Source organism: Panthera tigris, chromosome E3 (genome assembly GCF_018350195.1).
Source record: "Panthera tigris isolate Pti1 chromosome E3, P.tigris_Pti1_mat1.1, whole genome shotgun sequence".
NCBI lineage: Eukaryota > Metazoa > Chordata > Mammalia > Carnivora > Felidae > Panthera > Panthera tigris.
The window spans coordinates 34,958,732-34,984,869 of NC_056675.1; the positions used below are offsets into that span (position 1 = coordinate 34,958,732).

Consider the following 26,138-nt stretch of genomic DNA (forward strand, 5'->3'; position numbering starts at 1 on the left):
GCCAGGAGCGTGGTCTGTTGGTGCCTGGCTGAGATGCCTCTTAGGATAAGTGCCCACTAGCAGCGGCCACTCCTCCTCCCGGATGCTACACAGGAGAGGCTTATCAAAGTGAAACAAAAACTCTTTAGAAATGGGGCAAATCCCTGCGAACCATCCCAGGAAGGAGTTTGGGAGAACTTTGTAGAATATATGGAGATCATGAAAACAAACATTGGATTATAAATCAGGGCACTAGCCTAGGCATGTATTGACTTTGGGAGAGGTACTGTACATAAACTAAATGTTCCACATCTACCCTGCGGTCCTCATTCCCGTGGCTGCCCAGAAGGAATTTAGAATGAGGACATGGCAGGGCTCATCATACTCGGGGTCTGTGTAGGCTGGCTGACGATTGTAGGAATTATCACTGTCTGCTCTACTTGCTTCCTGCCTGAGTTTATCACCTGCAGCAAAGTTGGACTGTGGGAATGAAAGCCAAGACATTTTATGACTCTTCTCCATAGCACTTGGAGATGGGAGGGTTTCCTCAGTGGTTTCACTTAATTTTATTTATGTGTCCAGCATGGTTTTATAACAAAACTGCCTAATTCATGGAGGAAAAGGGAAGGTTTAATCCCCAGGGATCCTCAACATTTTGATGATCCTATGTTGATGGGAACCATCCCAGCTATTAGGGACTGTGGTAGGTGGCTTCTTAAATACGCCCCCTCTACCCCCAGCCATGACACTTACCTTCTGGTGTTTAGGATTCTGCTATTACCCCTTATACTTGGGTGTGGGCCAGATTTTCTTCCACCAATAGAATATGTAAGAAGCAATGGAATGTCGGTTCTGAGACTAGGTTATCAAATATTGTGATTTCCGTCTTGCTGGAACCCTCTTGCTCTTTAACTTGTCTTCTGTAACGAAGGTATCTGCTGTGCCGTGTGCTTCCCTATGGTCAGGCCTATGTGTCCAGGAGCCAGAGGAAGGCCTCTATGTGACAGCCAGCAAGAAACTCAGCCCTCAGTCCATAGGCCCACAAGGAAATGAATTGTGCTAATGACCTTGGGAGTGAGCCAGAAATGGGGTCATTCTCCAGCCAAACCTTGAGATGAGTGTGGCCCCAACCAGTGATGTGATTGTTACCAACATCAACTACATCTGGGTTCCTGACCCCCAAACCTGTGACATAATATTTGTTTTATTTATTTACTTACTTATTTATTTAGTTAATGCTTATTTATTTTTGGAAGAGAGAGAGAGAGGCAGAGAGAGAGGGAGGTAGAGGATCCGAAGCAGGCTCTGGGCTGTCAGCACAGAACCTGATATGGGGCTCGAACTCATGAACCATGAGATCATGACATGAGGTGAAGTCGGATCCTTAACTGACTGAGCCACCCAGGCGCCCCTGTGTATTATTTTAAGCTGTTAAGTTTTAGGGTAATTTGTCGTGTGCCAACAGAAAAGTAATATAGGAGCTTATATTTATTGTGTCTCTGAACCTCAGGGAGCCCATTAGGAAAATTCCGGAAAAATAATAGCACTTACAGTCCAATGTGGCATGAGGGGCTCTTCCAAGGCTTTGCTGTTAAAAGAAGACCAAGTTCATAATGTGGCTCCACCAATGTCCAGTAGTGATACAACCTTCTCTCATCTCTGTCTTGATTTTCTTACCCAGAAAATAGAGATACCCTAAAAGATCAGAATTATTAATAAAATGGTTCTTACCACAGAGAGGGAGATGCTTTTTATATTGTTGATGTAAAGAAGCATGTTTACAAGATGGGGTGGAAGGATTCTAAGATGGTCGCCAAGAAACTCACCCCCTGGGAACACATTTGGACAATTTCCTCCCCTTGAGTGTGGGAGGAGCCTGTGACTGTGACATCACTCCCCTGAATACATTTCGAATCAGTTGACTTTGAGTTGATCGGGAGGGGGATGATCCTGGGTGGGCCTGACCTAATCAGAAGGACTTTGGAAAGAAAGTAAAGAAGTTCAAGAGGTGTACCTCTGCTCACCTGGAGGAAGGCAACCATCCCTGTTGTGGACTTCCTAAGGGGTCACCTGGAAAGGAACCACAGGTGGCTTTGCAGTCACTAACCAACAGCTAGCAAGAGCATGGGGACCTCGGTCCCACCTCCACAAGGAGCTAAGCTCTGCTAACAACCTTGGTGAACCCGGAAGATGGTCTCAGGCCTCAGATGAGAATCAGAGTTCCGGCTCCTTGATCTCAGCTGGGGAGATCCTGCACAGAGGACCCACCTCGCTCATACCCAGACCTCTGACCTGTGGTAATGGTGAGATAATAAACATGTGGTTTAAGCTACTAAAGAGGGAGTAATTCATGTCACTGCAATGGAAATTCACACTCAAGAGTGGGATGGACTCGTGCTGTCAGGCACATCTACCATGTTTCACTCCGGCCACACTTCAAATCCTGCTTTGGTATCTGGAGGGCTCAGCACTGTGTCTGCATCAGTGTGGGGCTGTTGCATGAGTGAAGGGTTAGTGAAAGAACAGAGATGGGATCCTCCCCTTAGGGGTGCAGGTGCAAGTGGGGCACAGAGTGGGGAGCACTCCGCTGAGCACCTGCTCCCCAATCATCCTCTGATATACCCTCCTGGTTCGTGGTCCTCCTCCTTTGGGACTTGGGAGTTTGGTCACTTGGTCAGGGCAATCCCCCAAAGACAAGCTTTTAGTATGGGTCGGGTTATTTCTCAAGAATCTGAGCATTATTGGCAACAAGTAGAAGGAAAATAATTGAATGGCCGGCTTCCTCAGAGGGCCCCTGGAGTCCGGGGAGACCTCCCCGGACTCACCTCCGTGATCCCTGGGGCAAAGCTCGTGGGATTTCTACACCATCCACGAGATCAGCCGGACTTACTGGGATCTTGCTCCTGGAGCCTCACGTGACCGTGAGATTTGGAGATGAGGTGGCCGGGAGGGTTTGTCACTGGTGAGAAGCCATGCTGTCCGGTGTATGTGGCCGCTGGGCCCCTGACGTGTGGCTGGTCCACACTGATGTGCTGTAAGGGTAAAATTCGCAATAGGTTCTGAGATTTGCGTGTGAAGAGGAGAATGCACAACGTCTCTTTAATATATTTTTACACAGGACACATGTTGGCATGATCGTATTTTTGTATACTCAGTTAAATAAATTGTTAAAATTAAGTTCATCTGTTTCTTCTTCCTTTTTTGACACGGTTGCTAGATAATTTAAACTTGGGTATTATACCTCACACTGTGTTTCCTGTGGGCAGGGCTAGTTTAAACATGAGAGAATCTACACCAGAGAAAACAAGGCTAAGAATGAAAATACACACCTGGGGTAAAAATATTAAAAAGTCATCAGTCCCTATACAGATCACAAGACGAGAAGTGAATGATGAAGTTGCTACACACCCGAATCTGTGCTCTTAGTCAACGGAAACAGCTTTCCAGCTTTGCTTGCTTCTGTCTTTAGTCCGTTCCTCCCTCCCTCCCTCACTCCCTCCCCTGCCTCCTTCTCTTCTTCACTTCTTCCTTGCTTTACTCCTTCCTCCTTCCCTTCCTTCCTTCCTCCCTCCCTTCCCTCCCTCCCTCCTTCCTTCCCTCCCTCCTTCTCTCCTTCCTTTCTACCTCCCTCCTTTCTCCCTCCCTCCTTCCTTCTTTCCATCCTTCCTTTCCTCCCTCCCTCATTCCTTCCTTTCTTTCTCTCTCTCTCTCTCTCTCTCTCTCTCTCCCTTGCACTTTCTAGGGAGGATAGTTTTCAGTGACCATACATCTACAAAATAACTTTCTTTGGCCCTTTGCTCTCCCAGCCAATGAGATTCAAATATCAATGTCCAATAAAGCTGCCCCAGTCCTGAGGTCTGTCAACCCAAAGCCCAGCTGAATTCTTTGCTGGCTGGCTGTAAGAAAGTGGGACATAAGGGAAAATGAAGGCTGCTGTCCTGTATTTTTGTGTGTGTTTCTTTTGCCATAAAGATATTTTATTTTATTCTTTATTGAAGTATAATTCACATACAGTGTTATATTAGTTCCAAATGTACAATATAATGATTCAACAATTCTATACATTTCTCAGTGCTCATCAAAATAAGTATACCCTTGGGGCACCTGGGTGGCTCTGTCGGTTGGGTGTCAGACTCTTGATTTTGGCTAAGGTCATGATCTCACCATTTGGTTCAGGGGATTGAGACCCACATCAGGCTGTCACTGATAGTGCAGAGCCTGCTTGGGATTCTCTCTCTCTCTCTCTGCCTCTCTCTCTCTCTCTCTCTCTGCTCACATGTGTGTATGTTCTCTGTCTCAAAATAAATAAACTTGAAAAATGTGTACCCTTAATCCCCTTTACTATTTTACCCTCATCCTCATCTCGCTCTGGCAACCACCATTTTGTTTTCTGTATGTAATTGTTTATTTCTTGGTCTCTTTCTTTGCTCATTTGTTTTATTTCTTAAGTTCCACATTTGAGTGCAGTCATATGGTATTTGTCTTCCTCTGACTGGCTTCTGTTATTCAGTGTTATACCCTCTAGATCTACCTGTATTGTTGTAAATCTCCTTCTTTATGGCTGGGTATGGATGTCCCTATGGATGGACCTTGGGCTGCTTCTATATTTTGGCTATTGTAAATAACACCGTAATAAACACAGGGGTGCATCTATCTTTTTGAATCAGTGTTTTTGTATTCTTTGGGTATTGGGATTCCTAGATCCTAGGGTAATTCTCTTTTTAATGTTTTGAGGCACCTCCATGCTGTTTTCCATCATGGCTGCCCCAGTTTGCATTCCCACCAATGGTGCACAAGGGTTCCTTTTTCTCCATGTCCTCTCCCACACTTGTTTCTTGTGTTTTTGATTCTAGCCGTTCTGGCAGGTGTGAGGTGCTACCTCATTGTGGTTTTGCATTTCCTTGATGATGATTGATGTTGAGCATCTTTTCATGTGTCCATTGGCCATCTGGATGTCGTCTTTGGAAAAATGTCTATTTGAGTCCTCCGTCCATTTTTAAAGGGATGTGTGTGTGTGTGTGTGTGTGTGTGTGTGTGTGTATCCATTTGTGCAAGTTCTTTATGTATTTGGGATATTAATCCCTTCTTGGATGTGTCAGCTACTGTCCTCTTAAGAAGGCAGCTTCTTCTCTGGTTCAGGCGACTGTCACTGGGAGAACATGGGGTCTTGCTGTGGCTACTCCTTCTAGCTTCTCCAGGAAAGAATTCTGTGAAATCTCCCAATTCTCAGATGTTGGAGGTTAATTTACACCTTGTAGCAGCCTCTATAGACCCAGCAGTAAATTTCTCAGAGAACATATTTTGTACCTAAAGCTACCAGGCAGTGAGTTCCAGCCTCTGTCTTGGGCTCAGTCACAGCATCCTGGATTAGGGTGTGGGAAAGATCGTCCTGACGTTCGTGGTGCTGAGGTCAGGGATTAGGAGGCTGGACTGGGGGACAAAGAGAACAGTTGTAGTTTATCAGAAAGCCCATGGGACAAGATGTGACCTCTTAGGGCAAAGGTAAAGGCTGCTGCTGCCAGGCGTCCTGACTGATTACGTCTCCCCTCTCCAGTCCCAACACGGACCCACGTGGACAGGGGTGGATACAGTGTCCTGCTGGCACAGAACAACCTGGTGGCTGGGGACTCAGAGAATGACTGCCATTTTGGAATTTATCAAATATTCCTATCACTCTTGCCTGAGTCCAGTTGGCTTGAAACCTTGCCCAGTGTTCTATGGCGTGAGGGGCTCCCTTAATTTATCTCATCCTTATGTATATCTGTGCGGCAAAGGGTAGGTCTTGGTGCCTATAATAGTTTGTGGGTTTGTTTGTTTGTTCTGGCATTGAGCATTTTGTTTTATTTTAAATCCTCTAACCCAGGAAGTAGTAGAAATTTCCAGATGAAAAAAAGTATCTTGAGGCTAATGAAGGGGCAAGGAGAGAAAAGGGGTGAATATTTATTGTGCCTCTTCTACTTCAGAGCAGTTTATGTGCCATTTTCTGACCACTTTCTCACAACCAGGCTTCAAGGTCATTGTATTTCCCTCTAGGTGACTAACAAGGAAGCGGGGCTCACAGCGGTTACAAATGCCTGGCCCAGAAGCAGCGGGAGGAGCTGAGGCTCACAGGAGGTTGGCGGGGGTGGGGGAGGGCGGTGTAGTGGCTCCAGCTCTGGGGATTGCCTACACATCCTAGACCACACAGCCCTGGATCTGCAGAGACCCCGGGGCCGTGTCCTGATGACTGCAGAGGAGTGCGTGCAGACTCCAAAGCACCAGGAAGATTTTTAAGAACAGTTTCCATAAGTGAGCATCCTCTCTGGTTTTCCTAAATCAAAAATCCCATGTTTCAATTTTTAAAAAGAATTTTTTTAATGTTTATATATTTTTGAGCAGAGCAAGGGAGGGACAGAGAGAGAGGTAACCGTAGCAGGCTCCAGGCTCTGAGCCGTCAGCACAGAGCCTGACGCAGGGCTCCAACTCACAAACCCGTGAGATCGTGACCTGAGCCAAAGTTGGATGCTTTGACTGAGCCACCCCGGCGCCCTGTCTGATGTCTCGCTTGTTATAGCCCAGGGTTTGACTTTTGTCCTCAAGTGGGAGGTAAGTGACTTTCGTAGAACCAAACTTCTTGGTGCTACTCAATCTCCATTAATTCTCACTGCAGCCCGAGTAGACACCTTACCCATTGGAAAACTGAGCCCCAGAGAGGCTCCGTTGCCCCTAAGTTTGTACAAGAGGGAAAAAGACACAAGATAGCAGAGACAGGATCCAAACTCGGGTTTGTCTAGAAATGTCTTTAAAAGAGGAAATAGGCCGGTTACTAACTTGCTGTTTTTCCACTCTCCTTACTGCCCGTCTGTCTTTGATGGCTTAATGAAAATAACCCTGACCTATTGCCTTGGTATCAGCAGAGATGAGGCACCCTGTTTTGTTTTCAAGTGATGGGAAAAAAACATAAGGAAATAAAAAAGGAGGCTTTTCTGTTTTTCCTCTACCGTACAGGCCGCAAACAATTCAGAATTTCCCTATCACGGCGTTGCCACCGACCCTGAAAGTTCCGTGGGTTTATTTTTGTACTTGCCTCCTAGTCTCACAGGGCATGGGATCCCGCGTCCGCGCATGCGTGCACGCGTGCACACCGTCCAGGGGGTGAGAGGGGGAGAGCCGGGCTTTGCAAACAAGGGGAAACCGTGGAAAGAACAATCCATCATCTAGTCACGCAGCCTAGGAAAATAAGAAAGGAAAACGCAGCAGCAAGCCCTTTATGCTGACGGCCCTGTCCAGCTGAGCACAGTCCGCTGGTGCCGAAATCCTACTTACAGTCGTGAATTTCAATGCCGCTCGCTGGCCCAGGAGTGTTTGGGGGAGATAAAAGGCGAGCGGTGTGCAGCGCCTCTGACCTGCTTTTCCGTTCTCGACAACTTCCTGGTGTGGCTGCGGAGAGTTTGGCTTTCCAGATGTGAACGTGAGGGTTTCATTTGCGGGCCTGCGGTTACTGCCTTCTGCTTTTAGGCAGGTTTTGTTTTGTTTTTTTTTAACTTTGTCAGGTTTGCTTTTCTTCTGAAGTCTGCCTGCTGATGAGCGCCGCCATTTTGCATTCCGCACCCTCCCAACCATCACCTGCCGGCGCCGCCGCCTTTACCCTGCTCCTTGGGTCTCTGCGCGTCTGTTTTCTACCTGCAGCCCTTGTGTTTTCCTTCTCCTTCAGAGCCTGGGGAATTCTCCTGCTCTCGTTGACTTTTTGCCTCGTGCAGGCCACGTGCCATCTGTCTGTTTCGGTCGGAGAGTTCGGATGTCAACCCCCAAGGCAGGGGCTGCGTTGCAGGAGCAAGGGTCATGGGAGGGTGGGCGTGCTCCCCGGGGTAGACTCGGGGCCCTGCTGGTGGCCTACGTCCCCAACAAGAGCTCGCGAGGTGGTTGTTAGGCCAGGCCTTTGAGGGCAGCGGGTGCAGGAGAGGAAAGGACACCGCGTTGGCTGTGAGCTCCGGCAGGTGTGAGCCTCCTGACATGGGGCAAATGACTTAGCTGGGCTGCCACGGGGGTGAGGCACCGCGGGGTGTGTAACGTGTGGGCTAAACTGGTGGCTGCAAGGCTTTGAGTCAGGCAGCTGATGGCCGTGGCTCAGCTCCACCACCTAGAGCCCTGTACCCCAGCATGTCTCTGTGCCTGCGGAAGCTTCTGTTTCCTGGGGGGTGGACCAGGGTGATGGTGGCACCTGTCTTGCCAGTTTGTGTGGATGAAGGAAGATAATACTGATGGCAGCAGTAGTAATAAGGCCTGTTTGCTGGTTGCCTTACAAGAATTAGCATATATATATGTGTATATATATGTATGTGTGTGTGTATATACATATGTATATATGTATATGTGTGTATATATATACATATATATATGTTTATGTATGTATCTATATTTAATAAGTTTCTTTTGAGAGAGAGAGGAGACAGAATGAGTGGGGAGGGGCAGAGAGAGGGAGAGAGAGAATTCCAAGCAGGCTGTATGCTGTCAGTGCAGAGCCTGATACGGGGCTTGAACTCATGAACCATGAGATCATGACCTGAGCTGAAACCAAGAGTCAGACACTTCACTGACTGAACCACCCCGGCGCCCCAAGAATTAGCATATGTATTTATGGTCCACTAATGGGTATGTGGTCGTGATGCTGATGCATAAAAATAAACATATATATTAAAAAGTATTTGTATCCATGTGTGCATATAATTAGTTTAGATGCCTATCCAATTGTGTAGATCTGTATGTATAATCATATTATGTGATATATAGATAAGATATATTGTTTGAATCTATGAAATATAGGGGGGTACATAAGAATTATACACATGGCTAGAGAAGTGATTGATTCTTAAAAAGGAAAAGTCGTGGGGCGCCTGGGTGGCGCAGTCGGTTAAGCGTCCGACTTCAGCCAGGTCACGATCTCGCGGTCTGTGAGTTCGAGCCCCGCGTCAGGCTCTGGGCTGATGGCTCGGAGCCTGGAGCCTGTTTCCGATTCTGTGTCTCCCTCTCTCTCTGCCCCTCCCCCGTTCATGCTCTGTCTCTCTCTGTCCCAAAAATAAATAAAAAACGTTGAAAAAAAAAAATTGAAAAAAAAAAAAAAAAGGAAAAGTCGTAGGGGCGCCTGAGTGGCTCATTAGGTTAAGCCTCTGACTTTGGTTCAGGTCATGATCTCATGGTTCATGAGTTTGAGCCCGGCGTTGGGCTCTGTGCTGACAGCTTGGAACCTGGAGCCTGCTTCAGATTCTGTGTCTCCCTCTTTGTCTGCCCCTCTCCTGCTCATGATTTGTCTCTCTCTGTCTCTCAAAAATAAATAAACTTATAAAAAAATTGTTAAAAAGGAAAAATGCTATATACCAGGCTAAGTGCTTTACATCTTTTACCACAGCTGGTTCTTACAAGAACAGGTCGAGGTGGGTACTATGGTCATCCACACATTATAGATACAGAGCCTGCATTTCGTCTAAAGTTGTGAGTTAATCTCCTTGTTTGCTTCATTCTCCATACAGTCTCCGACACTTCAGGCAATGATACCATTCCTGTGAAAAGAATCCTTGGTGTTTTCCTAACAAACCACCCAGAGAAGGTTTCCCCTTTGTGATAATTGGCAAATCCCCTTCTCCAGGCCAGATGCCTGTGGTCAAAGCAGCCATGGTGAGCGACCTAGGCCACTGAGGCAGAGACAAACCTTTGCTGTCCCCCGCCCCCCGATTTTCCAGGAGGGTGAGTAGGACCCAGCACGAGGGGTGAGACTGGGCTCTCAGGGGAGACTCTTCCAATGTGCCAACGGGACGGCTGCTCCTGTTCCCCCCAAATCTGCATCCCTTAGGACTGCAAATAGCACAGGGAGAAGCTTGCTGTTACCCATAATGAAAGGTCTCAGCTTGGGGATGTGAGATAAACTTGGCTCTTGGTCCAGTTTCAAGCATTGTATTGAATCCTGAGCAGCTGAACAATGAGAACTTCCTATCCTGCACCTGGTGAATTTACACACACATCTCCTGAGTATATAATATAGATTTGTGCACACCTGTGCACACGCACACACGTTATCCTGTAGTGGGTAAGAACCAAAAAGAACAGTGAAAGGAAAACAAAACAAAACCCAGTCTTTTTTTCCAACAAAAATGACTTTTGTATCTTCCTGTGTAAGAATATTATTTGCAGTCCTAATTCTGGACTTCATTGGTGAAAAACTAATCACAGGTTGTCATGAGAAAGATTGGGAATATGCATCGATATATAGGTGCATGTAGGTTCGTGCTTGTGCATACGTGCACCCACACACGCATGCACAAGCACATTGATTGGCTCTCCCGATAGGGTCAAGAATCCAGCATGAACACAATCCAGATGTTTGCTGAAAGATGGTGCCTCCCTTTCCAATGGTGGGTCTCACCTTAGGAGTCCTGAAAGTAGATGGGGCCCAGGGATGTGCTTTTGTTTTCCGAGAGTGCATGAGTCCACGCACACATGTGTGTATGTGTGCGTACGTGCGAGGCACAGTGAAGTGCTCCCCAGAGCTCTGTTTACATAAAAAGTGGCTGCGTCCCAGGAAATAGAAACAGTCTTCAGATGCCATCATAAATAATCAAGGTTGTCAGGGTGTTGAGTGAGACGTTGGGATTGAGAGAGTAGTCTAAACTCATTGAATCGTATTTGTGATGCTTTATTTTTTAACGTGGAGGAGGTCTTACTGTTTAATTCAAATGCTGTTTTAAGAGAAAAAATACAGGTGGGGTGTCTGGGTGGCTCAGTCGGTTAGCACCTGACTCTTGACTTCGGCTCGGGTCAGGATGTTGCGGTTCGTGGGTTCGAGCCCTGTGTTGGGCTCTTTGCTGACAGTGCAGAGCCTGGTTGGGGTTCTCTTTATCTTCCTCTCCACCCCTCCCCACCTTCTCAAAATAAATAAGCTTTTAAAAAATGGTAAAAAAAAAAAAAAATACAGGTGGGATAATGCTGTGACTACCTCCCAGGCGTTGTCTATGCAAAAAATAAATTAACTGTCTGTATTTATATACAAAGCATGTGCATCACATACGGGCTTCTTCTGGGCTTCTTTGCCTACGTCTGCCCACAGTCAGGTGGAGGGTGGGACATGTGTCAAGCATTTGCACCCACCGGGCAAGTCTTTAACAAACCCTTCCGCTTCTGCCATGATTTTAAGTTTCTTTACACTTCACGTGAAATGTATACGTTTAGTGTCGTTTTGGAGAAGAGCCTCATTTTGGAAATTCTAATGTTAACTACTGCTTTTGTTATCTATACTTACATCCCCATATTTGGACAGGGCAGGGACTCCATTATAAATCAGCATTTTAGGAGATCATTATCACCCTCCTCACCATGTGCCAGGATCAAACTAGTTCATTGATTTTTTTAAATGAATATAGCCTTCCATACTTTGTAAGGAGAAAATAGGAAGCCCAGACTCAACATCACCACTACAACCACAGCCACCATCACTCTGAGTAAAGCAGCAGAATTTTCGGAAGAGGGCATAAGCTTCAGGGTCAGATTTTCATGCGGAGCCTGGTTCTAGGAGTTGTGAGACGTGACTTTGGGCAAATCATATGATGCATCAGTCCTTATCGTCTTTATTTATAAAATAATGTCTTCTAGGAACTGACAGAGGGCAATGGAAAATGGACCTGTACAGCCCTCTACATGAGGGGTTTACGGGAAATTCTTAAAACGGTGTAGTTAGTAAGTCTATGGAGACCACCTGCATTGTGGGAAGAGGACTGGAGAACAAAAGGCAGCCTTTGGCACTCGGGGGTGAGAGTGCTCATTTCTAAAGTTGGAAGCCAGAAGTTCTCAGTGGGCCAAGAGAGACTGCCCCGCTTTGTCAGGGGGCCCCTTCTGGAATGTTGAACTTGCCACTTGCTCGCTGCATGACCTTACACCCTAAGAGCGTGCAACGCTGTCACATAGATTGTCTTATTTATTCTCCATAACAGTAGTAAGAGGTAGGTGTTGTCACAATCCTGAATCATGGAAGAGGAGATGGAGACACAGAACTTTGGTGTAACTTGCCCTGGACCGCAGCTAGCAGGTGACTGAATTAGGATTCAAACCCAGAACGGCTTTCAGACAGTGCATCTTGTTTAGTCTTTGGGTGTATTAGCAACTTGATAGGGATAGTAAGATAATTAAATGAGATAGGATTAAGATATTATTAAGATACCTACGTGGGGGTAGATGACTCAACCCTGATGGTCACAGTGAGCACTCAGTAAATGGAAAGTGTAGGCCTTTTTCTTATTTTTCATCCTTTTTCACCCAAGCCTGCCCAAATTCTATCAATGGCTTGAACCTATGTTTCATTTGAAATGCACAGCTTTTTGGAGGGTACCCGAGTGGCTCAGTGGGTTAAGCGTCTGACTGTTGATCTCTGCAAAGTTCATGATCGCATGTTTCTCACGGTTTGTAAATTTGAGCCCCATGCCGGGCTCTGTGTCAACAGTGCAGAACCTGCCTGGGATTCTCTCCCTCCCTCCCTCTGTCCCTCCTCTGCTCACACACACTTTTTCTCTCTAAACAAACAAAAAAATAAAAGAGAAATGAACAGTTTTTATTGTTGTTAAGTTTATTTCGTTTTGAGAGAGAGGGCACGTGCACAGAAAGGGCAGAGAGAGAGGGAGAGAATCCCAAGCAGGCTCCTTACTGTCAGCATGGAGCCCGGTGCAGGGCTCAAACTCATGAACCGTGAGATCATAATCAGAGCCAAAGTCAGACATGTAATGGACTGAACCACCCAGGCGCCCCTGCTGTGTTGTTTTAAATCAAAGACATTAAAAAAAAATTTTTTTTTAATGTATATTTTTGAGAGAGAGAGAGAGACACAGAGTGTGAGCAGGGGAGGGGCAGAGAGGGAGGGAGACACAAAATGTGAAGCAGGCTTCAGGCTCTGAGGGGTCAGCAGAGAGCCTGATGCGGGGCTCGAACTCCCCAACTGCAAGATGATGATGACCTGAGCCGAAGTCAGACGCTTAGCCGACCGAGCCACCCAGGCGCCCCCAAAGACTGACATTTCTATGCTGGGGAATAGCTCAACTTAGTTCTGTTTCTTTTTAAACATCACTGGTTAGTGGCATGGACTTGTCTGAAAAGATGAGTGAGAAGGGAAAGCCCTGTGAGCCAGACGGCCAGCCCCTGTTCCCTAGGCACCTGGGTCTGCCGGGGGCATGGGGCAACCTCCTGCTCACCAGGGCAGCACCACCCCCCTACCACTACCCGCTGTGGTTCTAAGCGGCAAGGCTGTGCGTGCAGAATTTACCGTCCGCCGAACACACACAAGCACAAAGACTCAGAATGCCAACTCGCATGTACCTTTTCAGACTAAGCTTTTATTTTTGATATTACAAACCAGTTTTTCTTTATTCACAAACCACTGTAAGTGATATAAACACTAATTTCTAAAGACAGATATACACATTTTCTGGGTTTGCAGATTGCGTGATGTGTGTGTTAAGAAGTCACTATATGCCACACATGATATTAATCTTTTTTCCATAATTCATAATAGCAATAGTTATTTAGATAAATGAAAACATTCCAAATAAATACTGTTTAAAAAAATCCAAAATGTCTGTTTACATCTCTGACATACATTTTTAAAATGACTTATTGGCATCTTGGCAGAGTGCCTGGGCAGAAGGTTCTGTAACATCATTTGGCACTCACTGTTCTAAATGATTTTATTAAAACTACATACAATCATGGGGGAAAGTACAGCTCATTGATGGAAATCAAAACTGCAAAATAATTTTACTTTAACCAACACAGTTAAGAATTCTATGTTTGTGATTCCAAATACAATGCAAATTCTGGATTTTGACATCCGAGGCAGTCGGGAGAAAGCTTTGCAGACTCCCGAGGCCCCCTGCTCCTTCCACCTTTCTCCCCTCTGGGGCAGGATGCCGTAGCATTTTAATAAGCAGTTTCCTTTAACCCCATCCACCAGGCACCCACTGTCCTAGCACTGCTCTCCAGGTGGGGGAATAAGAATGTCTCTGCGATGCTATAAAACACCCCCGTGGCCCCTCCCTCGCCCCCCCCAATCAGGCTGCCGCAAAGAACATGTTACATGCTTCTGGCTGCTTAAGCGGTTCCCCCCTCCCCCTTCTCTCTTTTCAAGATAACGAGACTCTGTCTTAGATATCGAAGCTACAGAAACTTTGTTTTCAAATCTTGTGAAACTTTATTGATGGTTTAATATCCAACCAATCTTACTGCATGCACGTAGGATGACCGAGAGGAAGCTGGATCACAAACACTTTTTTTTTTTTTTTTACTTTTTTCTTTTTTTTTTTTTTTTTTTTTTTAAGGTTTTGTTTGGTTTTGTTTGAAAGCAGAGTTGTTACAGCGGGTTGGGTTGGCAGGTTCACAGCGGTGAGTTGATAACTTACTGAAGTGCGCGCCTGCACGGGGCCGGCACTGAACACATGAAGGTTGAACTATGGCGGCCAACTACCCGGGCAGCTTGCCGCTGGTTTTTTTGTTTTTTATTTAAATACAAAAAACAGGAAGACCCGTGACAGATACCCCAACTTAGGTTAACTTTTGTAAACAGGACAACATGGAAAGAGTTCAAACAGAAGTACAGACAAACTGCAATTTTTCGGCTGTGTCACTCTGGCCCTGCTTCACAGGCGGGGGACTTTGTTCTTCCGGGATGAAGAGGGCGGGCCTATTTTTTTTTTGTTTTTTGTTTTGTTTTTTTTTTTTTGCTTCCTTCTGACAAGTGTCCTGGGCCTTGGAGACGGAACTAAAGATCCTGGTTTGAGATAATCGTTGGGGACCAGGAAGAGTAGGAGGGCAGGATCTCACGGACTGAAAAATTGCAGGTTGCTCACATAACACGGTCATGTTTCAAAAAGTACCAAGCTGATGAAAATACCATGATTATCTCTACTCAATGATTGCAATACTTGTAAAATGCTTCTATAAATCCGAATATGATTATCATGTAATTCCATAAAAATTATACATCTGTCTCTAACAGTTGTTTACTAGGCTAAAACTAAAGCTTCATAGACTGTTTCTAGAACTTAACAACTCCACTGCACAGATGTAAATTTTATACATTTTTTTTTTAACTGGTACAAAGGATTTAAGTTTTTATTACTTTCTTTTTTTTGGAAAAAAAGAAAAAAATAGAAACAGTGCTTTTTATCACCTTTTTATTAATGTTATTTTTTCCCTCCCATAATATAAAAGTCAGCAATGATATCAATAATTTATTATACTGGAAGAAATATAAAAAGAATGCTTGTTGATGGCCTAACTAGCAGTTTTTGCCTAAATAACTAGCGGCTGGTTAAGAAGCTGAATACTGCCGGGTGGAATGGTTTAAAGGATGGGTTTGTACAGCTTCATTCAACTTGGATGCAAAAAGTGCTTTTAGAAGCACCCCCTTAATAACAGAACCTTTGGCTTGAACTCAATGAGCAACTTAGAACCGCTGATATATGATTGTTGGTGCATTGGGTCATTTAGATTGATCAGTTACTATATATTTTTTTCCTTTTAGCCCAAATCCCAGTCCTGATCCCCTAAGACCCTCCCACCCTTCCCCGTTCATAAAATAAAATAATGCAGATGCAGTAAAAAAAAAAAAAAAAAAATGACTACTGTAGTCACTTACACTCTTCCCAAACAGCTGATAACCCCAGTAGCTTGATATTCAGCATATATAATTCATTTACATGATATAGCACTCTGGATATGGCCCTAATCCAGTTTTAATTCATAGCTAGCATCTCTCTATTTCAACCACAGAAAAACTCCTACAGCCAGCAACCAACTACGGAACCTTCAGAAATTAAAGACCCACAATATTAAAATACACAGAACAAAATATCTGAGGTATAAGATAAAAAATGTAATTTTTTCCCTCTTTTTTTTTTTTTTTTTTTTTTAATCTTTAGGGCTGCTAAAATGATGCGTTACTGCATGATTGCAACACCCAGGCCTCGGAAAGCTTCCTTTCTCCCCACACTGGAAGGTTTTAATGGTTTTGTCATTTAGTATGGAGCAAAGCGGTTGTATCCCCCTCGGTATATACTAGCCTGCAATGAAGAAAGAACGAGACCCACATCATCAGCATGGCTCCTAGTCTTGGCATCAGTCAGGGGTGCAAAAGCATTCTGAAACAAAGCAATTTGAGGGGTGTGTTTTTTACATTTTTCCTTTTGCAACACGTGCGTCATCAAAAAAGACTAATGTGAAAAATAGACACTCAAAAACAACCAAAATGGAGGCACCCTCTACCCGTCCCAGCTCATTCTTGGCCAGTCCTGACCTCCCCCAACAGCTCCTTCTAAAGAAAGGTCCCTGCAAGACCAAATGCGCTCGGCCAGTCCTGCTAGCGAGAAGGTCTCTGACACAGGCTGGACAATGGAACAATTGGCCCCTTCTCTCTTGGTTTGTTTGTTTGATTCATTACTAGGACATTCTGTCAGGAAAAGCTCAGTCTACACTCAAGAGGCTGAATATAGACAGCTGATTGGATGCAGTAATTCAACTCTCCTTGCCAACACATTCCTCAAGTGGGCTAGGTGTTGAGGCAGAGTTGCTGAATGCAAAATCAGGATGAAAATTTAAATCAACTGCTTACTTGACTTGGCTCAACAACCTGGATGGAATTTGCTCTTGAGAGGGGAGTTTACAGATGAATTGCTTGATGTAACTGAGCTTGTACAAAATAATGTTTCCAAATCATGGCTGAATTTCTATGACCAAGCTCCAGTGACTCGTCTGGCCATGGCTTTAGATGGCTATGAGGTGGCACTTAGCTATTTACTTTTTCTAGAAGTATTGGCGATTCAAATGAATGCCTATGGGGATTTATTTTTAGGATAAGGACTGATATTCTTGACCCCAAGCAGAAAACTGCATGCCAAAAGCTTTGTAATGATTGCATACGCTCTCACGTGATGGGCACGTCTTACTGTACTCAAGAGTTTTAGTGCATAGAAGTTTGAACAAGTACAGGCAAATTCACCCCACCCTCACCTCCCATTTTTGCCCTCCCCCCCACCCCTCCCAAAACAAAAACCCAGACCCCCCCCCCCAAAAAAAAACCAAAAAACAACTCCCAAACCCAGCTGATTCCTTCTAATTCCTTATGTACTAGGCACACACACAAAGTGTGCCCCTCTCTCTATTTTCTTTCCTGGGCGACTATGACTTTAAACATGAATTGTAATAGGGGAGGAGAGGCAGTCAGATTCTCAGCTGCCTGACAGCAGAGGTCTGGAAGTGTGCAGCTTAGCTCCTCTGAAGTCTGTGCTGGGGCTGGAACCTTGGGGCTATGTGAATGAGCAGCAAGGGAGGGAAAAAAAAAAGAAAAAAAAAAGTTCTGCATTGACACTGCATTCTGTTAGTGATGGATTTAATTATCAAAATGACTAATTATTCCATTAAGGTAAGTGCTCTGCTAGGTGAGACTTGCAAAATTAGAAATATAATAACTTACATGCACTACATTGCCAAGAAATTAAGACATTTATCAAGTTTACCGGGAGGATTAATGTGGCATTTTAGCTGCTGTTAGCACAAGAGACAAATTCAATTAAGGGGAAGTGAGAGTACGTCAACCGTCAACCCGTAGTAAGGTCCCAGCTGGGGGAAGGGAAGGGAAGCAGGAAGAAATGAGGAAGAGGAGGGACTGGTACTCACCATGGCACCAACGCTGTAGGTGGGGGCTGGAGCAAGTGTGTGGTGGTAGGGGTCGGCAGCATAAACTCGTCCGTAACTGAAAGGAAAATGCAGGTGAAGATTAATCCATTATATGCTATTACAGAGTCATGATAACAACCATAAAATAAAAAATACCAAGACAGTGCAGAGGGGCCCTACTCATTTTCAGAGAGAAGCCCGTCTGTGCCCAACACATTCTTCTGTCCATTTAACCTTGTGTGAGATAATATTCACTTTCCTCTCTCTCATTGAACCATTTCTACACAGGTCAATCACAGGGCTACCGCCGAGACTGAGGCAGGCAGAGGAAACAACTTGAAGGAGTGGTTTCAAGAAGCCCAGCACCCACAGAGGACATGTTACTCTCAAGAGACACGGTCTTTTCTCCTAATTCAGCTGCTATCGATCAGGCGAGACAAGGTGGATCACAAAGGGTAAAGTGGCCTGGTCTGTGCAGTTAGGGGCCAACGTCTCAGAAGAGGAAAAAAACAGATGTACTGAAGAGGAGGATCCTTGAAGGGTGTGTAGGACCTTTCCGCACCACATGAGAATTAGTCTGATTTGATTTCGATACTATCACCCCAGATCGTCTACCTCATCAATCTCTGGTCAGGTTCTAGGAAGGGACACATTTCAGACAATGTTTCTTGATGATGCGATCTCATCTTTGAGTTTTTCTATACCTTTCTCCCACCCTCCTTCCTCTACTGCTATGCCTTCTAGCACAGGCTTTGGAATATAAATGAAGACGAGAAGGATGCCTACTGTGTGTCAGGAACTGAACACAGCAACAAATCAGAAATTAAGATTCAGAGAGTTTAGGTTATTTGCTCAAAGTCATAAAGCCAAACAGAGTCAGGACTGATCCTTTAGTTTCTCAGGGCAACCTGGATGCTCGTTCCAAGGTGTCAAGAACCCCTACTTGAATGACCTTCTAAGTATCTTCTTTGAGACAGTTTGAACGTTGGTCTTTTGGTAATGATCAAAGCTGAGGTGCAGGTTAAACTGGGTTAGGTTCCCTGGAAGCACAGTCTGAAATGGAGATTCTTGTGCACATGCCTTGTGGAGGAGTGCTTTCAAGAGGAGGACAGAGAGGTGAGCAGGTTGGAGCATGAGAAGAAAGACGTAAGGATGTGGTCTGGAGACCAGCTTCTACCTGATCCTGCAGAGTTGATCCTGCTTGGAGGCAAGTGCCTTGGTTTTTAATGCCCATGTAAGGTAAGCATCATCTGTGGGCCTCCTTAAGGAATGGAGGGTAACTTCTGAGTTAAAATGACTCTTGGGCAGTGGGTAGGTCTCCGAAGGAGGCAGCAGCTGGAGGATGCACGTACTGGCCACTAAACGGGATCTGTGCCAATTATCAACAGCTTGTGACTCTTGGACTTTGCTTTAAGGAATGAAGGAACAAGGTAGGAATAAACGTCTGTATTATCAACCTTAAGCTCACCTCTCAACTTTTAAAGTCTCATTTGCATTTATTGTTATTCCTTTCCTTTCCAATCTCTTCCCCATTTTCCTTCCAGTCATCTTTCTCACGGTAGGTGGATAAGAATGTACTGGATGGGTCTCATTTAGTTGCTCACATCATGGAGCCTGGGACAATGGGAAGAAGCTGGAGTGAAGGACCTTTAACTCTTAGGGTCTGAGTTAGACCCCAAATGAGAAAAAAAATTTTTTTTTGATTGTACCAAATTCTCATTACAAATGTCTTACTCTTATTAAACACACCCTGCCTGTTTCAAAGGGCACTGAGCTCACATGAGGCTTTCTGCTTCAACACTGTGGTCTCCTCATCTTCCAAAGCAGTGACAAGATTGGATGTTTCTTTTCTGAGGTGATTCTCTCAGGGAAAGTAACGGTCAACCCCCTCTTGCTTTTCATTTTTTGGAACACCCTTGATTGATTTGGCTCAATCAGGTGACCTTCAGTCAACAATGCTCTCTGTCTCTGGGAGGAAGAATGGAGGTAAGTCCAAGACAGAAGGTGTGTTAAAACCAGAAGAAGGATGACGTTTTTGAAGAAACCGTATATTCATGGAGGTCCCTCATGAAAGCTGGGCCTCTGCCCACGTAAGTAGAAGTAGATGTGAACAGGGGTCAAAGGACATGATATACGACTGATGCTGATTTTCATTTTGTGAGAAGATAGTCTGTCGTTGGTCTAGAGAAAAAAGAAACTGCTAATCGGATTATTTTAATGCACTTTCACCCAGGAAAGCTGGTTGTATGAACAGGACATAAAATGCGAAGATAAACTGAAAAGCCTTGCTCTGCCAAAGCATCATTTTGATGGGATTTCTTCAAGACAAGTGTGAAAATGCCCATTTAGAGAAATTAATTTTTTTTTGTTTTAATTTGGGGAATGGTTTTACTGTGGCAAAAATTTCCTCTTTTGGGGAGATAATGTATCCACAGTCTGAATGTTTTCAATGAGAAGAGAGCTCCCACCCTTGCCCTCCACATACTTTAATGGTAAATTCTTTTTTGACTATAACACTGGGCAGAGCTTCAACCTTTGTGGAAAACCCAAGGTAACAATTTGGCAGCATTCTCTTCCAACGCAGAAGAAAAATACAGCAGCACTGAACTATTCCTCGTAAATGAGCAGGCCCCTTTTCTCCTCAGGGTGACCTCTACCTTCAGAATCCGATGGTTTTATTATGATTAATAAATTTCATTTCCACAGAGGAAAAGGGACCATGTCAGCTCAAACTGAAAGCAAGGAGGCTTCTTTTCAAATGCTAATTTCTAAACACGCCCTTGTGTGACACTACAATTTAGACACAAGGTTATTAGGGAAGACGTGGACTTGAGCACTACTCTTGCAGCAGAAATACCAGGCACGTCAGCGACCTAATGTCCTCAGAGCTGGCGAAGCACAGCCCAAAGGAAAAATGGCAATTCCCAGGGACCTCAGTGGGAGTGATGGGAAAATGTCTTACAACTGCCATGTTATGACCAACCTGCACATATCCTCACCCTCCATGACACCCATCCCTGGCCAAAGTAGACAATGGTGCAATCAGGTCATGATGCTCTCTGTGTCCCCACAATGTATCCATCAAAAATTACAGAAGGAATCTTCCATGTGTCCACTTTACTCCCTTCATGTTACCACCACCTTAACCTAACCCATCAATGTTTCATCAGAAGCAAAGCCACAACAGCCTTAAATCTTGTCTCTGTGGTTCTACTCTTGCCTCTTCAAACCACAAGCCATTTATAGCTATAGCTAACAAATCTACTTCTATCATATGCTATCCATCCATCAGCCATCTAGTTAAATATAAATCTAAACACATCACTTCCCTGTTTAAAACCCTTCAATGGTTTTTAAAGCCCAAATTTGCATGTGTTGCCCTGCCCCTCTTTCAATCCTGTCTTATCTTTTCCTATCCACCCCTTGCTCACTGTGCTCCAGGCACATGACTCCAGGCCTCATCACTGCTCCATGAACACATGCAAATTAATTCTCTTCTTACTGTCTTGGCACTTGCCCACCCTTCATGTAACATAGCAAGTCTATAATAATTTTGTTTACTTACCTCTCTGATTATTTACCACCCCCCCCAGGAATGTCAGCCCCATGAAGGTTGCGTCAAGTCTATTTTGTTTGCCTTTTTGTCTCCAGCATGTGCCAAAGAACTGGCCACAGTGCAGGTGAACAAGGGGCCAAGCCAATGCCGCTGCGTGACTAAAGGCACCAAGAGGGAGGAGTAAACAGGAGAGAAGTATTATGTCAACAGCAAAGAGCCTTCCAGATAGGCTTTCTGAAGATACCAGGTCAGCTGCTCCCAAAGACATTCAAAACCCTTAAGACACTCAGAAGAAAAGTTTCTGGGGAGTCTGAAGATACAGAGTGTGTAATTTCACATCACCCCTGAGAGTTCACAGAACAGTGGCCAAGTTGCCATCAAGCTCATCAAAATCCTTCAGGGAAAAGCCAAACAAACAATGAAGTAAGAGATAACAGCTTTGGTGGTGACTTCACCACAGCTTGTAGCCATGCCATCATGAACCTACGTTTTTTTGACCTTAGCAACAAGTGAAAAGCAGGAAGCCACCCATGGCGCTAGGGAGAGGAGAAGGCATGAGACAAGAAAGCCCAAGGTCAAGTTCTGCCTTTGCAATGTCCTTACTCAAAGACTAGGCAAATCGTTCTCCCTGAGCCTCATTTTCCTGTTCATAAAATGGTATTGTTGGGTTTGAGGCCTGCCTACTTCACAGATGAAGTGCATGAAAAGAAACCAGGTACATTTTAAAGCACTCTACAGATACAAGAGATTGTGATGCAGGGGATCAGAGTCCGAGTTTACCAAGCCAGGAGCTCTCTCCTGCCCAGATCTCGGGTCTGTAGAGGCAAGGGAAGGATTCTATTCTAATATGATCATGTGCAGCTCTAGCAATCAACCTACAGATACTTTTGGAGTTAAGCACTACCTAATTTAGGAGTTACAGAGGTAGTTAAAACTGTTGCATTTGGGCATAAGGTTATGTTGGAGAAAAACAAGTAACAATGCTGCCCACTGAATGGGGAACTCAAACTGTGTAGGTTGAAGTGCTTTGCCAATTCTATTCAGAGATGCAAATATTACTTATTATTAACAACTGAATCTCATTGAAACAAGGGGGATGCTAATGAAATACAATAGAGCTGTGCTGGTACCACACCAGCATTCTAAGAGTGAAGTGATTTTCTTACAGGGACATAGGAAGGACACTAATTAATTTCACTGCCTGTATTTTACTCTCTATCTCAGTTGAGAGCCTTTATACTCCTGGGACCTTTATTCTTCCTGGAGCATCACTTCTCCATGCCTTTGGTCCCAGAGACAGCTTGGGGAAACCCTGGGGAGCAGAAAGGTGAGTGAAGAACTCCCCCAGAGATGGAGTTCACAGTTGATGGACAGCCCAATTGCAGCAAGAAGGTGTGACAAAGAAGGGTTGCAAAGTATGCTTCCAAAAGAGTATGTATTCTGACCCCTGGGGTCTCTGCATCGCTGTTAGGGACTATAGTGTCCTCCTAATTATGTATCTAAGACATAGTCTACAAGGCATTAGGGAAAATGAACCCATGTAACACAGTATGCAAAGGGAGCACTACACCATGACCCTGTAGTTGTAACAGCCTGCCCTTTGGAGAGCAATGGTGTAGCTAAGGGATGTTCCTCTGCACTTTCCCGTGGAGGGTCAAGTGAGGTCTGGACCCTTGCATGGCTCACCCCAGTCTGGGCATCTGAGGCAACAGGTGAGAAGAAAGACAGAAGTCAACCTGCACAAGAAGACGGATCCCCACCTACCCAGATGTTCATCCTGCTTCATCACTCTGCTTTCTTGAGCTTTTCCAAATGAAAACCAAAGGGCTTTTTGAAGAAAGCCCTTTGGTTTTCATTGTTGCTGGTGTAATTCAATCAGTTGTTGTTTTCCTCCCATCCTGAGAGAAAGCATCTGGGATATGTGCTTCAGATCAGGCATTCTTTGCATTTGGGAAAATGCTCTGCTCTTGGCAATTCTCAGTGGCAAAAGGAGCCACACTCGTTATCAGGAAGAGGAAGAAAAAGACTGATGGAAGGCATGTGGGTTTTGGAATCCCTCAGCTCTGCTCCAGCTATGGTTCCTTCCCTGATCCAACTGCAAATCAATCCATTTTCAAAAATAGAGTCTTATGGACATTTATACTTTCCAACTCACCCATCCCATACTCATCACTAAAAAACATTCAGCAGAATACAGTAAGATCCCATGGTCCTACTGAAAGAGGTGAAAGACTGACAAATCCCTTAATGATTTTTGGACTGCAGGATGTGCTAGGTCCCCTTGGCTTGTGGGGTTTCTGTTAGCTAAGGACGCAGACAAAATTCCTCATTTCAAAAGATGAAAGAATGCAACCTAGAGTAAGGCAGTCACAGAACACCCTTCCAATTCCTTCCTGATTTAAGGTAAATGGGCTCTCACTTTCATGCATATAAACACGTACCATGCAAGCCCTCCTTTCTCAAATCATAGAACCCCACAACTTACAGGCTGTACAGTCTGGGCTGCCATAATGTGTACTGGTGTCAGAAGATATTAAGATACAAATGGTAATCATGGCCAAGATTTGGGGCAAATCTCCCAGGGTCATTCGTAGCAAGGACAGTGAGCTTATCTCTCTTCACTGCAAAGAGACAGGGAAAAACTGGTGCTAATCTCCACAGGAAGAAATACGAGGACTCCCAGGACCTCAGTCCACCATCTTGGATTGCCACAGGAGGGGAAAAATCTTGACCGTCTCAGGATGAGAATCACTTGAGTGTAATGGGAAACAATTTAGAGATAGATGGGTTAGAAGGGGATGTTCCTATTCATGGAGACTCCACTGAGGTCTGAGCTCTCACGGGCTCTGTTGGCCTCAGTGAACATGTTTGCTAGGGAAACACTCCTTTTTGACTACGATAACCTCTCTAGCTTTAGCCTAGACCATGACTTCCACATTTATAAACCATGGAGGGTGACCAAGCTTTATTCTAAAACGTCTCAAGATACATGAGAGAGGAACTTAACCAGTCCCACAACTCAAAATATCCAGAAAAATCACTTCAAATATAGCAAAACCTCCAAAAAAGGACATGAGTAGAAATGGAAGAAATTCTCCAAGTGAACAACACAGAGTTGTCTCAACTGGACTCTGACATTTCCAAATCCTGTTGCCGCTCACTTCCTTACCCTGGATTTGAAATGGTTACCTTCACTAATCACTTAAGTACAGTTTTCAGCCTCATGTTTTCTTTGCTCAGAACCAGTAAAGAAAGCATCTTATGGGCTCTCTAGCTTCTAAATGGGAAGCCACATGGTTTTCTCATCCAAACTGTGACACATCTGAACTGTGTCTACATAAGTATGCACATAAATCCAACACCTAGAAAATCTGTGAGAAATAGATCATACCACCCATGGCAAATCAGATGGCATCACCCTTTCTGTACCCTGTCCATGCAATCAGAAACCTCTTCCAATTCTGAATCCCAACAGAACAGGTCTGAGATAGTAACCATGATTCTGGATTCATCAGAGCAGAGTAGCAGCCACTACATGGGAGTGGAGAAGACACAGTAAATCCTGCTCTTGGCCAAAGACCCAGAGCCACACTCTCTTTAATGCCAAGCTCAAGGCCATCTTTCTCTTAAAAATGCTGTTTCACCTTCCTTGTGTCCTGACAGTTGCTCTACCAAAATCACTAAGAGTTTCCCATCATGCTTGGAAATCAACATGGTGCCCCAGATAGGGTTTAACCTACTGGGGGAACCACAAAGAGTAATCTCTGAAAGTTTATCTCCTCTCTGGGCCACTTCCTCCATCTGGGAATGGAAATAATGGTCCACATTGACTGTATAAGGCAATAGTGAGTTGAGATGAGGGTTACCAGTTACTCAGCAACCAAATGGGTGTCAGTTATTGATGCTATCAAGATGGTTAGGATTACAGCTTTTGCCTTCTGTCTATTCCAGGTGGGGTCACAACACTAAAGTCCATGGCGTCCATGTGTCAAAACTACCCCTGAAGTCAGCATCCAGAGGCCCCACACCCTATGTAAGCAGATCAAGGATTCTAAGAGGTTAACTAGCACGGCAAGAACAACTAGCATGCCCACGCACACACAATATACTCTCACTTGGAGGCAAAATGGAAACATAAAGTCAGGAAGCACTGCCAACATACAGATTATCTGTCACAGTATTTTAATTCCAGGTGAGTATCCCTCACTTCTAAGAGGCCAGTTCCTGGGGCACACAAACCCTTTCAATATTCATTTGAGCAAAATGAACGAAAATATAGCTCTGGAATGGTATTGGCCAATAAAAATATAATGAGCCAAAGATGAGCCATTTTAAGTTTTATAGTGGCCACATTTAAAAAGTGAAAAGAAACAGGTGCAGCTCATTTTTAGATGTTAATTAAAATATCACTTCAATGTGTAATCAACTTAAAGCTTATTAATGAAATATTTTACATAAGTTTTGTACTACAGTTTCCAAATCTAGTATGTATTTCATACTTACAGCTCATCTCTGTTTTGACCCACCACATTTCAAGGGCTGTAGTTATTGGCCACCATACTGCAAAACACAACTCTAGAAAAACCCATCCTATGTTTTCCTTACCATTGAGAGGGGAAAGGTTCCTGACTGATCAGTTCTATGGTTCCTAAAGTGTGATCTGAGGGCTCCTCTATTAGAATTACCTGGCAGAACTTGAAAGAATGCAGATTTTCAAGCTCTCTCTCCAGACCTATAAATCAGAATCTCTGGGGCAGAGGCATGGGAAGAGAAAAGGGATTCTGCATTTGTAATAAGGGTGATTTTCATGCAGTCTAACGTTTGATAATTGCTGTTCTTTTTTTTTTTTTTAATTCAAATTCTGCACTGATATAGCAACTTCCTCAGTCAGGCCAATTCAGAGCTATCTGGTTATCTTTAA

General features: G+C 44.5%; 1 protein-coding gene across 16 annotated transcripts in view; it reads right to left on the bottom strand.

The window, feature by feature from the left end:
• Positions 1-15,590: 15,590 nt before the first annotated feature.
• Positions 15,591-26,138, bottom strand: part of RBFOX1 (RNA binding fox-1 homolog 1) — a 1,530,248-nt gene continuing 1,519,700 nt past the window's right edge. For 13 of the 16 annotated variants that reach the window (XM_042971117.1, XM_042971116.1, XM_042971113.1 and 10 more), the window contains 2 exons: positions 17,662-17,737; positions 15,591-16,127 (listed from right to left, as the gene is read on the bottom strand). In XM_042971117.1, coding sequence (XP_042827051.1) covers positions 16,005-16,127; positions 17,662-17,737 — 199 coding nt within the window. In that variant the 3' untranslated portion in view covers positions 15,591-16,004. The remainder of the gene's footprint in view (positions 16,128-17,661; positions 17,738-26,138) is intronic. The other 3 variants (XM_042971126.1, XM_042971115.1, XM_042971119.1) reach the window with 2 other exon arrangements.